The sequence below is a fragment of the Corvus cornix genome, chromosome 3 (assembly GCF_000738735.6).
Source record: "Corvus cornix cornix isolate S_Up_H32 chromosome 3, ASM73873v5, whole genome shotgun sequence".
In the NCBI taxonomy this organism is placed as follows: Eukaryota; Metazoa; Chordata; class Aves; order Passeriformes; family Corvidae; genus Corvus; species Corvus cornix.
In genome coordinates, this window is record NC_047056.1 from 57383554 (window position 1) to 57398176 (window position 14623).

The 14623-nt window shown below is 43.6% G+C and overlaps 1 protein-coding gene across 1 annotated transcript; it reads right to left on the minus strand.

Annotated features, from left to right (window-relative positions):
* Positions 1-6211: 6211 nt before the first annotated feature.
* SOD2 (superoxide dismutase 2) lies at positions 6212-14006 on the minus strand. The gene is made up of 5 exons (XM_039569598.1): positions 13915-14006; positions 12550-12752; positions 8853-8969; positions 8071-8250; positions 6212-6733 (listed from the first exon to the last, which is right to left on the minus strand). Exons 1-5 carry the CDS (start codon positions 13941-13943, stop codon positions 6588-6590), a joined length of 675 nt encoding a protein of 224 aa, XP_039425532.1. The 5' UTR covers positions 13944-14006; the 3' UTR covers positions 6212-6587.
* Positions 14007-14623: the final 617 nt, after the last annotated feature.

A 14623-nucleotide genomic window follows, 5' to 3' on the forward strand; every position in this document is an offset into this window, starting at 1 on the left:
AGGATTACAGGCAGGGCTAAGATTTTCAGATGTCAGGTCCAGCTCAGACTCTGCAAGAAGCTCCAAGTGAGTAACAGCCAGACTAGGACTTCTCCATATTGCTGCCCTGATGTCAGGATCAGCTCAAGGGGGCAGTCCACAGAATCCCTTTACAGCCGACTTTAAAACATGCTTCCTGGATGCAGTATGGGGACAGCTCATCAACTGGCCATGGACATCTTTGCTCTTTTCTACCCATGCAGAACTGCCCTGCAGTGAACAGCTTGGGATTTGGAATAAAAAAATACAGCAGCAAGATCACTGTTTGCACTGTTGTGCAAAATACTGGCTGCTGATGCAAAGTGCTCAGGCAAAGGAAAGAGGGCTTTGATGGGATAGTCCTATATCCCAATAGGATCTAGCTGCTTGGATACTTCTCTGAGGCCACAGAAACATGCTACTTTCTAATGAAGCTGACATCAGAGCCCGCTGTAGAGAAATCTGGGCAGGTCAGCTCAGAATCAGTAGGTGCAGACGTTACTCTCAAAGACCAGTTTCAAGGCTGAGCCCTCATCACTAGCCCACACCTCTGTCCGTTCCACAGTGCCTGTGCCAGACAGCCACATCTGGAACAAAACCATTTAGTTCCATTTAATATCCTGCGCTTTCTTGTATACAAGGCATGGGTTTGCCACTCACACACTCCATGTGCACTGCACAGTTTCATACCGGATGGAGAGAACGCATTTAGGACAGCAAGGAATATCAGCAGATGGACAACAACCAACACTTAACTGCTACGACTTACATTCTAGATAAAACAAAATCCAGGAACAACTCTAATTTCCAGCTAGATAATACAGAAAAGCAGCAATTCTGGCTCTGAGCTGCTTTTGACTGAGCTGGATCTCATGAAGGCAAGCAAAAACTCCCACCAGAGCTTTTGACCTTCAGACAGGCTAGTTCCTGTTGATTGCTCCCATTTTATTTAGTTATGCAAACAAGCACCAAGCCCTACACTTAAGCTGTTATAAATAATATCCCTTCATCCCCAAAAAAACAGGTGAGAGTTTTAGTTTTTTGACCCTTATTCTTTCATAAGAATAATAAATAAGCAGAAATTAATGAACACATTTCCTTGTAAATACCAGTACAAATTATTGCAATTAAACCCAGGGAGAGGTGGGGGAGCCCAGATGGAAGAAAAAGTTAAAGTCCTTCTGACACAAGTTCCTCTCAGTGACTTGGGAAACGAACTCAAACACTCAAGGGAGCCAAGAGTCAAGCTCTTCTCCTGGCAGGCTGGCCAAGCTTGTGTGCATCTGTTATAGGAGGAAGAAATCGAAGACAGCTTGATGATGCATTCTTTGAAAGACTGCATTTCCCCTCCTCCCTACAGCCTCTTAACACAACTCTGCTAGAGGGATAAGAGTAGCTGGAAATATCCCAGTGAAGCATTTAGTCAGAAGACAGATACATAGAGAGACAGAGAGCTTTCTTAAACAATACCTTTATGAGCCCAAAAGGTTTTGTTTGAAACAGCTCTGTGTGAATGACCTTTGGAGAAGCCTGAGGCCTGAAGCCCACAACAGCTGCCTTCACAGACAAGACACCAGACTTCCCTGACAGCTGTAGGGCCTGGGGAGCTTCTGGATTCCTGGAAACACTGACAAGTTGTCAATTGTATCCAGTTTTGACCACAGCCAAAGTTCAAAATTCCTGAAAACTGGAACCCCTTGCTTTTAGCTACCTCAGGTCTGAATTTCTAGAGGCAAAACAAGGGTTGCAACATCACAATTTCCTGTCAAGTTCAAATATTGGAATAGTACAAATGAGTCCTTCTCAGAATTGTGAGACTACCTTCAAATCATGACACTTAAATGAACAGATACTCTTTTCTCTTGCCTTCTGATTTGCAGACCTCTGATGTGATGTCAGTGATATTTTTTGTAGTAAGTGAGTAAAAACTTCCAACCTTCTCTTTTAAAAACAAGGCAAAACTGAAATTCCTGTGCAGTAATCTTCTGATACTGTGAGTGTTGCAAAGGTTATGGATAAAAGTAGCTGAATTACCATGCTGCTTGCTTCTAGATCTGACCTTTTAGAGCTACAGTCCTAGCGCCAGTAGCATAAGCCCTTAAGATGCAGGCACTATGGAGCAGCTGGTGAGAAGCAACACAGCTGCAAGGAACAGAACTGCAGAGCTCGTTCCAAAGGAAGTGGGCTCAGTAAGGGACCGCAGGAGAGGTAGGGAGAAGCCAGGGAAGTATAGACTTGGTTCCCTCTCAGAAAGAAGGTGATGGGAACAAGAAAGGACTAAGGAAACATAGTCTAACTGAAGACAGACCTGGACTTTGCAAAGTTTTTACCTTTCCTACCAGAACAAAACTCCGTCACAGGAAGTCAGATTCTTAAAGCCCCTGTCTGCAAATACCAAGTCCAATGACCAGCAACTTTTACATGTTTCCCCAGAGTTCCACAGAAATTAATACTGTAATTAAACTGTAATTTTTTCTTCAAATTTATATGCAACAGGAGCCCACAACTATGGGGACTGCCAGTCACTTCACAAAGCCCTAATGTTAACACTGCCCAAGTGCTGTGCTGTAGGGAGTTCTCTGAGCTCCAGGGATTTGCCATAAATCCAGACATGCTTTAAAACACTGTTACGGGACATATATCAAAGCTGCTTCAGTGGTGTCACAAGGCTGTGTGGGTCCACCACCAGCTCCAGCAGGTCCAGCAGCAGGTTTACCAATTTGTGCTAATTGGTCTATCCATCTCTTTAGGTGAGAAGATCCAGTGAAAAGCTGCTGCAGCAGCAGCCCTATAAAGCAGCACAGTTGTAACTGCAAAGCTCCGTGCCTCAGGTTGCGTACTCCCTGCAGACTTGGCTTAATTGCAGCAGTGTGACAGATTTCATCCCCTGCAGTTAAACCTGTGGTCTCTGGACTTGAAAGACCATTCAGGATGTCATGTACAGTGTCCCTACACAGACACGCTAAGAGCCTGATGAGGCAGATGGGAACCCTAGGAGCATCTTCGCTGTAGTTAGGACTACCTCCCTCTAGCCTCTGCCTGCCTGGCTCTAGTCACAGTAAATTCTTTATTTGACTGTATGTATTACCATAAACCACCTTCTCCACAGCAGCATTGTCTCCTCCCCACATACTGTTCACTGACGAGGGTCACCTTGATTATTTAGAAAGTGGAAATCCAAACACATCCCCTCCTGAGCAGTGAGAACACCCAGCCAGGTTCGTAACCTGACTCTTGGAAATGCAACTTGGAAGCCCGAAGACAACAGAATAAGACAGACGGACACTCCCACCTAGTGGGGAAGCACAGCTCTGGGTCTCCGGGACAGGAGCTGCTTCAGCTCTGCAGACTCACACACTCCTACCACAGAGCCCCTTGCTTTTTGAATCAACAAGAGTAATAGCAGCTATGACAAAATCTGAGAGCATGACTTTTAATTATTAAGCAGAAAAAAAAGGCAGGTTAAGCCTAACAAGTCACCAGTATTTTTATCTCCTCAGTATTACACATGACTGCAAACACAACTCTTTCAGTTTATAGTAGCGTAATGATTAACTTCGGCAAGGTCAATGCAACAGGCATGTAAAATATTAGCAGAATGGCACAGTGGCATTTTAAACCTACTTTGCTACACTAGAGAGAACTAAATTCTTGAATGCAAACTAAAGACAAGTAAGTCTTCAGTAAATAAAGAGGCTTTAATGTCTATGAGAGCTTACCAGCTCACAAGCTGAGTCAACTGTCCGTATTTTCTGGAGACAGTTTAGGGGTTTACTACTTTGGGGGGTTTTTAATACATGCTGTAGATAAAGGTAAAATAAAAATTTGGGAGGCGGAAATTAGAAGCTGGAGCGCAAAAGCATCTTCAATCTATTTCCATTTCTGCATGCTCAGTAAAGACACCCACAGACCCCTCCTGCTTCCGAGCAGGATGTAGGTGCCATCCTGAGGGCTCACTGGGGCTGTCATGGGGGGCGGCAGAAAGGCTGCAAGAGCTCAGTTTGGCTGACCTTGAATTACTCCAATCTGTTCTGGTACAGAACAAGATATGCACACTTTGTGATTCACATTAGCCTTCAAATGTCTTTTTACAGGCCAGCAAAAAGTCACAAACATGCGCTTGCATTTCCCAGCAGCATATTGCCCTTTTGGACCCAACTGCATGTTTCTGAAAAACACTTCGGCCACTAAAACCAGTAATGTGCAAACCAAAGTCTCTGTGTGCAGCAGCTTTGCCACCTGCAAGTATTTATTATGGGATGCACCTGATGCACCCTGTTCTTTCAGGCCATGACACACTATCATTTCCCAGGTTTTGGGTTATGTACTGCAATTTGTTCCCCTCTCTAAAATTATTCCAAGGTTTTATTTGAACATACTGTGGCCTACACACAAATTAACTGTGTCTACAAACACAGCATCTTCATCAGCGACATGGCTAAGCCCTGGGGACTGTCAGGATGCAATTTTGCAACTCTTCTGTTTGGTCCAGGTCAAAGACCAATCCAGCACTGAAATTTGCAAACTCATTGCTCCTGTCATGCGGATCAAGTCTACGAATAATTCCATGCTCATTGATGAGCTCTGCACAGTTCAGGTTGGGGATGACTTTACACACAAACCTATTTTTACCACTAGGGCTAGGAAGCTCTAGGTAGAACAAACAGTTAACTTCATGTTTGAGTAATGGCTTTCAGATTTGTCCAGACAGGGCATTTGAGATCAGCTGTAAGGCTTTCCCTTCCTATTTCTCAATTCATGTAGGGAGACAGACCTGGCCACCACCACAGCAACTACTGTAACACAAAGTGCTAGTTCTCAGCAGCAATTCCAAGTTTACTGCCTAACATGGATTAGTAAGAGGTTTATGCACTTCCACTGCCCAGTCAACATCTTTGCTAGCAGACTTGCTAAATTACAGGCACATACTCCAGCTCATAGTGCCACAAGAACCACTTTCTCCAGATTTCACAGCAGTATGGAATTAAGAGTTTAACCAAGCCCTTACTTCAAATGAACCACATAAGAAACCTTTGTCCTTTACAGCTGTCCACCAGAACAAGCATTAAATAATTTTCACTGCTTCACTGTCCCTACTATTTACCTTCAACAGTTAGTAAGCTCTCATCTTCCTATCCCAGACATTCTCGTTTGTTTACAGCCGAGGATTTCCACATTCGGACTGACACAGGACACAAGGTAGCAGGACTGACTCACCAGCTGACTGGAAGCAGGGGAGGAGCTGAACTTTTTCTTAACCTGATGCACAGCAGAAACTGAGCCTTACCAGCATGTGCTGGGTTTCACACTCCTGCCTTTAGAGCCTCAGCAAGCGCTGGCTATGCTTGAGGAGCTCTCCATAGTTTAAAGCCTCACCACCTGGAGCCAACTCAGGCTTCCTCAACAGCTTAAGCCAGAGCACCAGTCTACAGGCATACTTACCTCCTGTTCCTTTGGAGTGTGCAGTACCAGGATGTCTGGCATACACATTACAGCACTCGCTAACAAAGCCCTGCCTCAGCAGTCACTCATTATGAGGAGCACTCCACCAGTTTTTCAATCTCTGCTATGTGGTACTTCACCGTATGTAATAAGGAACAGAAAAAAACTCCAGTTTCCTTCACCTTCAAGCAGACACTGTGGGAAGTACAACATGCCAACCATTTTTTTCAAGACCATGGGCATGCTCTATTACACCATGCAGGTTACTTCATCCCTGCTTCAAGCATCAAGTTTTATTTGCTACTACTGCTTCAGGAACACGGCTGTGCAGAGACAACTCATACTTGATTCCTCCATGGAATCAGTCTCTTTAGTTAAAGGACGTTCTAAGACATACCTGAACAGCTAGTATGAAATGAGTGTCACATGCTGTCACTGGGCCCCTATATGAACAATCTGCCTGAGCCAGTACTGTAATCTCTTGCCCAAGCTAATGCTTCCAACACCCGTGCGTCAGTGTGGTACACAAAGATCTCACTTAAGAGATGCAGGAAGGGGTAGGGATGACTGAAGACAGTCAATTCAGACAGGCACAGCAACACCTATTTCCCCTTTCATTTATCTTTTCAACCTTTATGAAAGCTCTGCAGCCTGTAATACAACAAATTACAAAAGGCATTTTTCTCTTCCAATTGTTTTAAAATCAAGTAACTAGACCAGATATTACTAAAAATGAGTCTCTTGCAGACAGTTACAGAAGATTCTTCTTTTGAGTTTTATTTGTTTATAGCAACAGTAGTACATATTTCCACTTAGGTATTTTAGTGCAACAAGGAAATCCATTACCTTATTAAGCTTCAGCAAGGTGACCTATGTTTCTATATGCAATGAACAGATTAAAGTGTCTCCCTTTGTTGCACAACAGTTTAAAGCTTCAGAACTCTTAAGTAAGTACCTCTCACAGAATTAAACAAGCAGACCCTTTGCTTGATTATGAAATGCTTTTGTTGGATGAGTGAAGTGCTTACTGCAGTAGAACAATTCATTTGTAAGCCACAGGCACTACTGCAAGAGTGGTATCAGAGTAGAACTGGTGACATTTTAGTAGTCTGTGCAAGAATTCCACTCTACTTTTTGCAAGTTGCATATCTTGAAGATACATTCTCCCAGTTGATCACATTCCAGATGGCTTTCAAATAATCAGGTCGAACATTTTTATACTGAAGATAATAAGCGTGTTCCCATACGTCAATGCCTAGCAAAGGAATGAGACCTGTGAAAAAAGAGGATGAATTTTTTAAATGCATGAAAACACACTTTACATGTAAAGTTTTATGTTGCATCCCCAAGCTGTTCCCAGTTTCTGAGTCTTACTCTGCAGGAAGACAAAGAGCTCTGCAGCACACGGGTCCTTATTGCAATATTTAACAAAACTGTGCTCACACACACACTCTGCATAAACTCAAAGAGCTGATTCGGGTAAACACATGTATAAATACTCTGGAACTGCCCTGAAGACATAACCAAAACCAGATGAAGTAATTTTTGAAAGGTTTGTATCTTTCGCACAGTTATGCAAGCACTTTCATGAAAAATTACATTATAAAGGTTTCTTGCTATGCCAGCTTGCTTCCAATACTTTAATTACAGGCTATTCATTAAGTGCCTAATTACCTCCTTGCTTTTGTGCTAAAATACCCTTGTTACTGAATTTTTAATGGTAAATTTTCACAGGAGGGAGGGTGAAACTTACCCCCATTATGCTCTATGTCCCTATACTAAATCTATAATTTCTTTTCCCCCTACTGATAGGCAATACACAAACTGCTGAAAATACATTAAATTCCTTGCCATTCTCTATGAATTCTGTGGAACATGTTTTAAAGGTATCTGCAAAATGATTTGGGTGAATGGACATTGCAGGCAGATTCTCACTGGCCATGACCTCTTCTCTCTGTAAAGGATGTCCAGCCTGCTATTACCACTTCCATGTCTCTCTAAGGAAGTAAGAATATCTTGGATAGAGATTATTGCCAGTGCTGTACTGCTTGCCCACTGTAACATTTAATCACATCCTAGACTAGTTCGGTTGACACTCATTACTCTGTCAATATAAAGGAAGCAATTGTAAGGCTCCATTTTAAACCCAGCCATTGGAACAGGAGTTACTATGTTCATCTTCCCCTCTCCTGTTGTCTGGCCTTCACTGACAGTGCTGTGAACAGCTCCTCTGCCAGAGGAAAAAAAATCTGAAGGCAAGAGGCTTAATTTAATCTTGCTTGATATGTGCAAGTTACTCCAGCTACTCAAAAATCCAAGGAAGCTAAATCTAAAATATTGGCCAGTTAAAAAGCACTTTCACAATATGGCCCATCTATTTTCCCTTGGACTAGAAAGACACTTAATCCTACTGCTCTTCAGAGTTTTAAGTCCTGCTTTACAAATGCTGCTCTAAAAACTGCGTTTTCACTTCTGCTAGAAGAGACATTTGGTTTTCCGGATCTATTTATCCATCAATTTCTTCTCAGCATTGTCCATAAACCACTTTTCAGATCTCATACACTTGCCTATCAAAGCTACAGAACCAGAAGGGAAGGAAAGAAACTTGACCTGTTGTTCCTTGCAAAGGGTCTTGATTTGCACAAGCTGCTATCTGTAGGCGCCCCTGCTCCTTGTTATAGCCAAGCCACCCCCAGCCTGATCCTTGAACACCGACTGATACAGCTGTCAGCTTCTCCTTGAAGTTTGCAAAGGAACCAAAGTCACGCTTGATGGCTTCCATCAGCTCTCCTTTAACAGAAAAAAAGCACAAAAAGACCACAGCCATATAAACCTCCATCAAAACCTCTGAAGTTTATCACAACTGCTTTTGTGAGATCTGTACTACAGGGCCTTTACCTTTAATTGCAGGTCACTTGTAGGCAATCAGTACTCTATCCTCCCCAAGGGGATTCTTTCCTTTAGGCTTTAACTGCTAAACTATCCCTATCCAAACTGGAGCAAAACTCCAGCCACTAGGCTGGGTGGGTCTGCAGCACATTTCTTCCCTTTCTGTGAACCGAATACACACAGCAATTTAATTAGCACAGCTTTGTACAACTATTTTCTCTTATGAAGATGGAAAGGATATATACAGCAACAGCCAGGCATTTTGCAGTGTATACATAATCAGCTCTAGAAATTTAAAATATTTGGTACGGGACTAGCTTTTTATACTCTTGGCTTACATCCAAAACCCCCTCAATACCTCAGAATTTTGGTAACTGTCACATAGAAAGGTGAACTAACTCTGAAAAATACAGGTTCTCTAGACTTTTTCAAAGTGAGAAAAGATCATCAATTCTACCTATTAATTAGAACTGATGCAATAAACCACTGTAACACGGACCAACCTTTAGGCTCCCCCCCTCCATTAGGAGAAAGGTTTGTCCAGAAGATGGTGTGATTGATATGACCCCCACCATTGAACTTCAGTGCAGGCTGAAGTGACACCTGAGTTGTAACATCACCTAAGGATGCAGAAGATAAAAATACATAAATAAAAACATTATCACCACCACAACAGGCAGGAAGTTTCTATTAGGCTTCCACTGATCTCCAAAATCTTTCTACGAGCATATGACTTATCAATAGAAAACATAAGGTTTGTACTGTTAGCCGTATTTTAGACAGTCACAGACAAACTATAATAAAGATTTATTATCTTTGACCTTTTCTTATGCTGTAATAAGTGATCTGCAATATTGCAACTATTGGGCAGCCCATACTACATACGTAAGACCTACTGCCATTCTACAGCAGAATGAAACAATGAGCACAGCCAGAACTCTTTTGACGACACAACACTTATAAATTCTTCAGTATCATCACTACAAGGCAAGAGTATTACTCACCCATTAGCTCATTGATTTGCAAACTAAGAATTTTTAAACTTCTTTAAACAATTTACAGGGCAAACAGCTTGTGCTTGAGAAAAGTCAGTAAGTACAGTGAGCACATACACAAACAAAATGTTGTTCTCTTTCCTATCTTTTGTTTCACTTGGGGTTTTTTTGGAGGGAGATACTTTCAGAAAAGTGACCCAAATAATTTTACTACACAACAGAATCCTGCATCTGAAATCAAGATTGAACAGCTCTGTACTTCCTCTCCCTCCACAAAATGCTGTATTCCTTGAAGAATTCACTGGTGCCTTGTGTCTCTGAACAGTGCTGCACCACTTCAATACAAATGTTGTCATCATTTTTTTGGCTTTTAAAAGCATTGAAGCATTTCAAAGGTTTTTAAGGCTTTTTCCACCACTGCAATACATTCTTTAGTAAGGAATCAGTGGGGGCAGCTGTTTCCTCCACTCTCAGGACTGAGTGGTAAATTTTCCAAGTCACCTCAACAACACAGACATGAAGACAAGCCTCAGACCAGTAGCACAACTCAAAGCAGCAGTCTATCTGTTACTAAGGTTTTAATTCAGGATTCCATGTTCTCAGCATTTCCTCACAACCTTCACAGATGGCTACAGCACTGAAACAAAGCATCCAATGCAGTCTGTAAAAACATTATTTGCTGGATTTAGATATCAGGTTAAGGATAACAAGTCTCTCAGAGCCACCCAGATGGCATCTTCGGGACATTTTCCCTGAATTTTGCATGGCTTAATGACACTTGCAAGTTCACCCAGAGTATACAACATATAGCAAGCCAGAAACTAAAAAATAACTTAGAAGTCTTTAATGTGTTCATCACTCTTTATTCCACCATCCTTTAGAAGAACCCACTCCTCAGGACTACTAGGAACCAGACATGCCATTTGACCATTGTCCTTGTAAAACAGTATTTGTGCTGCTGAACTTTGCATTGGGGGAAAAAAAAACCCCACAAACAACTGAAAAGGGGTAACTTGCCCTTAAGTTACAGCAAAAGTTTATTGGAATTTATTGGTATAGAGTCCATGGACAATTCAGTAAACCAAGACAAGAAGCTCAGAGGTGCTCGAGAGCAGTCAGCTCGGTTTCTCAGTCTAAGTCATGTAAGAGTACAATCACAGGTCACATCATGGCCGAAGAAGAGCAGGGAAAACTATGGTAGGAACAAGTTTTCACTGAAAGTAAGTTTCAAGTTAATATCCTTCAATTAGCAAATCTGACACATTTTGATGGGCCAGTAGTCAGGACCAGTTGATGCTGAAACAAAGTCCTGCGCTGTCACAGAAGTGCACACGTATTTTCAAATGAACTGACAACATAAGCCAACAGGATGGCTTTTATTTGAGTTTTCTATGCAGATACAGATAGGTGAAGAACATGTTAATCTGAAGAGAATACTTTACTTTCTGTTGCTGAACATAAGACATTGACAAGGTTCTGCTGTCTGGAAAAGAGATATTGATCCGATGTTATACAATCCAACACTGATACACAGCCGAGAAAGATTTTTGCCTGTGCTCAGTTTTAAGTATGAAAAAATAACAACAATATCGACAGAATGAGGTGACAGTTCAGACTTTGCCCTGGTCTTAGAACATTTTCTAGTTAGAGTCAAAATACTGCACACAGTATACTGGGATACCAGTTGGGAAAAAACCAACCAAAGAAACTGCACAATCATGAATATCCCAAGTAACTCTTTGTCTGCTTTGGTGTGCACGACCACAACCAATACATAATCCGTTAGGAAAATAATCTCTGCAGAATCCTTAAGGAAAAATTAATCTCTACCTCTACGTAAAACATTCCAACAGCAAGTGATGAGATGCTATCAAAAGATATGATTTTTTAAAAATAACTCAAAGGATCCACAACGCTGCAAATGCTTCTGATAACCAGAAATTCTGCCTCCAATAGTGGCTGAAGCCTTGGTCATTAAACAGCATCAGTAACAGCAGCAGCAGACACACTGCTTTCTTACAGTTCAGGTTCCCTCCCCAGTTGTGTTTGCACTAATTACATCTCCAGAATACACCTTTCCTGGATCTGCCACTGGCAGGGCAAGGCAGCAGTCAGTCTTGATCATCTGACTCTTAATCGAATCTCATCAGTTCATTAATTCAGACTGTACAAGTTATTTTTAGGCTTACTTAGGTACTTGAAAATCCCCATTCTCTATTCGAATACACTGGCAATTAATTGTCAAGGGATACATGGTTCAGGTTTACTCAGATTTTGGCAATTCTCACTTTTACCCAAGCCCAAGCAGATAAATTCCACTGTGAAGCTACCTGGCAAGCAGAGGAAACTGAGTCTATACAGTAATAATTTATCTGAGGTAAACTGATACCTTTTAAGAAGATCAACACAACAGCAACCCAGAAAATATTTCACCTTCTTAAAAAGATATACACATTATTTCACACACTTTCATCAGTTCAACTGAAATACTCAAAATTTAGAAAAAATGCATCTTGTGCTTTAGGGTAGCTCTGCTACAACTGCAAAGTTTCGCAGAAGGAAGCATATCTCCAGTTTTGAGATTGTAACCAAAAATTCCATGATCACTTGCTGCATATTTTAGTGTCTCACATGGGCTTGTGACCTACATGACCCCTAAATCTGACCCAGTGACATAGCTGGCACCCAAATTCCAGTCTCTCCACTGCTTGCTGTATACATTAACTGCACGTTTGTTTTACCTCCACTTGTAGGCAACCGAGATTACGTACCAAGAGTAAGCAGAGCATCTGATGTGAAAACTATCAAGGCCCACAAATTTCACTTTATCTGACTTTGCTATTAACCTTTTACTGCAAAGTACTTGTTCAGCAAAATGACTGCCATTTCCTACTGACTCAAGTCTTTGTTTGGTTCAAGTTACTAATGCAATATGGACTAGATCCACAACAATCAATAATTATCTTCCTCTAGTTTTACAGCACTATAGAGAATGGAATTCATGCTTTTTACTCACATTTGATTTCCAATTATCAGCACCACTGAAGCTACAATGAAAGATTTTCTCCTAACAATACTGCAGTGGCATAATCCAAAACTTTTGTAAGAAAACATTTCCCTCTTTTTTTTTTTTCCTTTTGTAGTTCTCCTGTATCATCTATGCCAATAAGCTTCCATCTCACCTGTTGACTGTGGATATACAAACCTTTTGCCAGTGCCTCTTTGTATTTCTCCTCGGCAACGTTCAGGTTGTTCACATAGGTAGCATGATGCTTGCTGTGGTGCAGCTGCATGATCTCTGCATTAATATGAGGTTCCAGAGCAGCATAGTCATATGGCAAGTCAGGAAGAGTGTGCTTCTGCCTAGACACCAAGCACCCAAAGGGTGCTACCAACTTAGCACTGCTTCTGAGAGGAAAAAAAAAGAAAACCAGAAGGAAGTAGTCTTACTCAGTAAAACTTGGGCTTTGCCAGTGAAATAGACTGAAACCACTAATGTTATGATCAGCTGCTTTAAGTACCTGGGGTGATATCCTAGCCAAAGAAATCCAATTTCCATTTCTCAAGAGCTCAAAGCAAGCATACTTTGCAGCTTGACTGCAAAGATGAATTCACACAAAGGTCACAAATACAGGGCTTTGCAGCGTGATGTTGCTGCTTCTCAAACCGAGCCCCCAGGCCACTGCAAAGACTCGTGCACCCTCCCAAGCATGCAGGTGAGGGAAAAACAGGGACAGCAATGAAAAGCCAGTAGTAACCTGAATGACATTCAAAGCTTCACCTAATCTTTATTGATTAAAAATAGAAGCAGAGACAATTGCCGAAGTGTCCTTCCCTCGCTATCCAAAAGGTCCCTATACTGGGAAATAAAAAGCCTAAAAAACCTGCAGTCACCGGGTTCCCAGGACTGAATCTCTCCAGCATTTACGCGGACATGTTTCCCTGTCCCCACAGCGGGTACTTGAAAATGATACGGGGCGTCACGGCCGCGATGCCCGGCACAGACACCACGCAGGTTGTGTCATCCTTCCCCATTTTAACACCTCGTGCTTGTCACGCGACATGACAAGGGCCACGACGAGAGGAGAATCGCCGGGCCGGCAGGACGGTCACCTCTGAGGCCCGCCGCCGTATCGCTGGTGACCTTGGCATAAGCCAGGGACACACAGCGAGCAACGCCCCCGGGACCCTGAAGAGAGGCCGAGTGTGGCGACCCCGGCCAGCAAAGACGAGAGGGTCTGGCAGCACCGTGTCAGGCGACCAGAGCCCCTCGGCGGAGGGCGCGGGCAGAACCTGGGAGCGCTCAAGGACGACCACCAGCAGCCCCCGCGCGGGCCGGGGCCGACCCGGGGAGGCAGCCGGAAGCAGCGCGACCTCCCTGCGCGCGAAATGGCGGGGGGCAGACACCGAGGGGCGAGAAGACGACCCTCCCGCCGCCTCCTCCCCCGTTCCTGCCCTCCCGTCCCCGGGTCGGCGCCGGCCCGGGCGAGGGCGGTGCGGCCGCCGCCTCCCGGCGCGGGGCTCTGCCCAGCCCCGCGCTGCCCCCGGCGCGGCGCGGCGCGGCTCTCACCTGCCCGCAGCGGCAAAGCGGCGCAACATGGCGGCAACTGCAGCCGGGCGCGACGCTCACGGCGCAGCCGCGGCCCGCCCGCCCTCCGCCCCGGCCGCGGGGGCTGAGCTCGGCTGAGCCGCAGGTGACGCACCCCGCGGTCACCCCCTTCCTTCGAATTTGTGCAAATACCATTTCTTAGCAGTGGGTGTAGCACGTCGGTACGACCAGAATCGCTCAGACAGTCGTTATTTTACAACTCAGGCCGTCAGTAGTTCCAGCCGAGGCGATAAAGTGCCGCCCGGTGCTTCTGCCACCGTGAGGATACAGCAGCACAACAGAGCTCGGCTTTGAAAACCTGCCTCGCAAAGACACGGTTCTGGCAGTTTAGTGACGGCACCGGCACCGCTAAGACTACTGTTTCAGCTTTTTTGTCTACGACTTAATTTTGTTGGTTAACTTCTGTTCTTTTACCCCTTTTTTTTTTTTTTTTTTACATCTTGCTTCCCCAACACCTGCTTTTCTCCTGGTAGCAATTCAGGCCTCTGGTGCTCATGAAAATGCTTCACCCAATTACCTTAACCCACTCAGCTAAAATAATCGGTAGTTAGAGGAAATGAGTCCAAAGATATATTAAAAACTGGCTCTCCAGTGAGGTCAGGGAGGAGAAGCTCATCCCTCCGAGTTAGGAGGCACTTCGCAGACAAGATAAACATTAGGTAAAATTTAA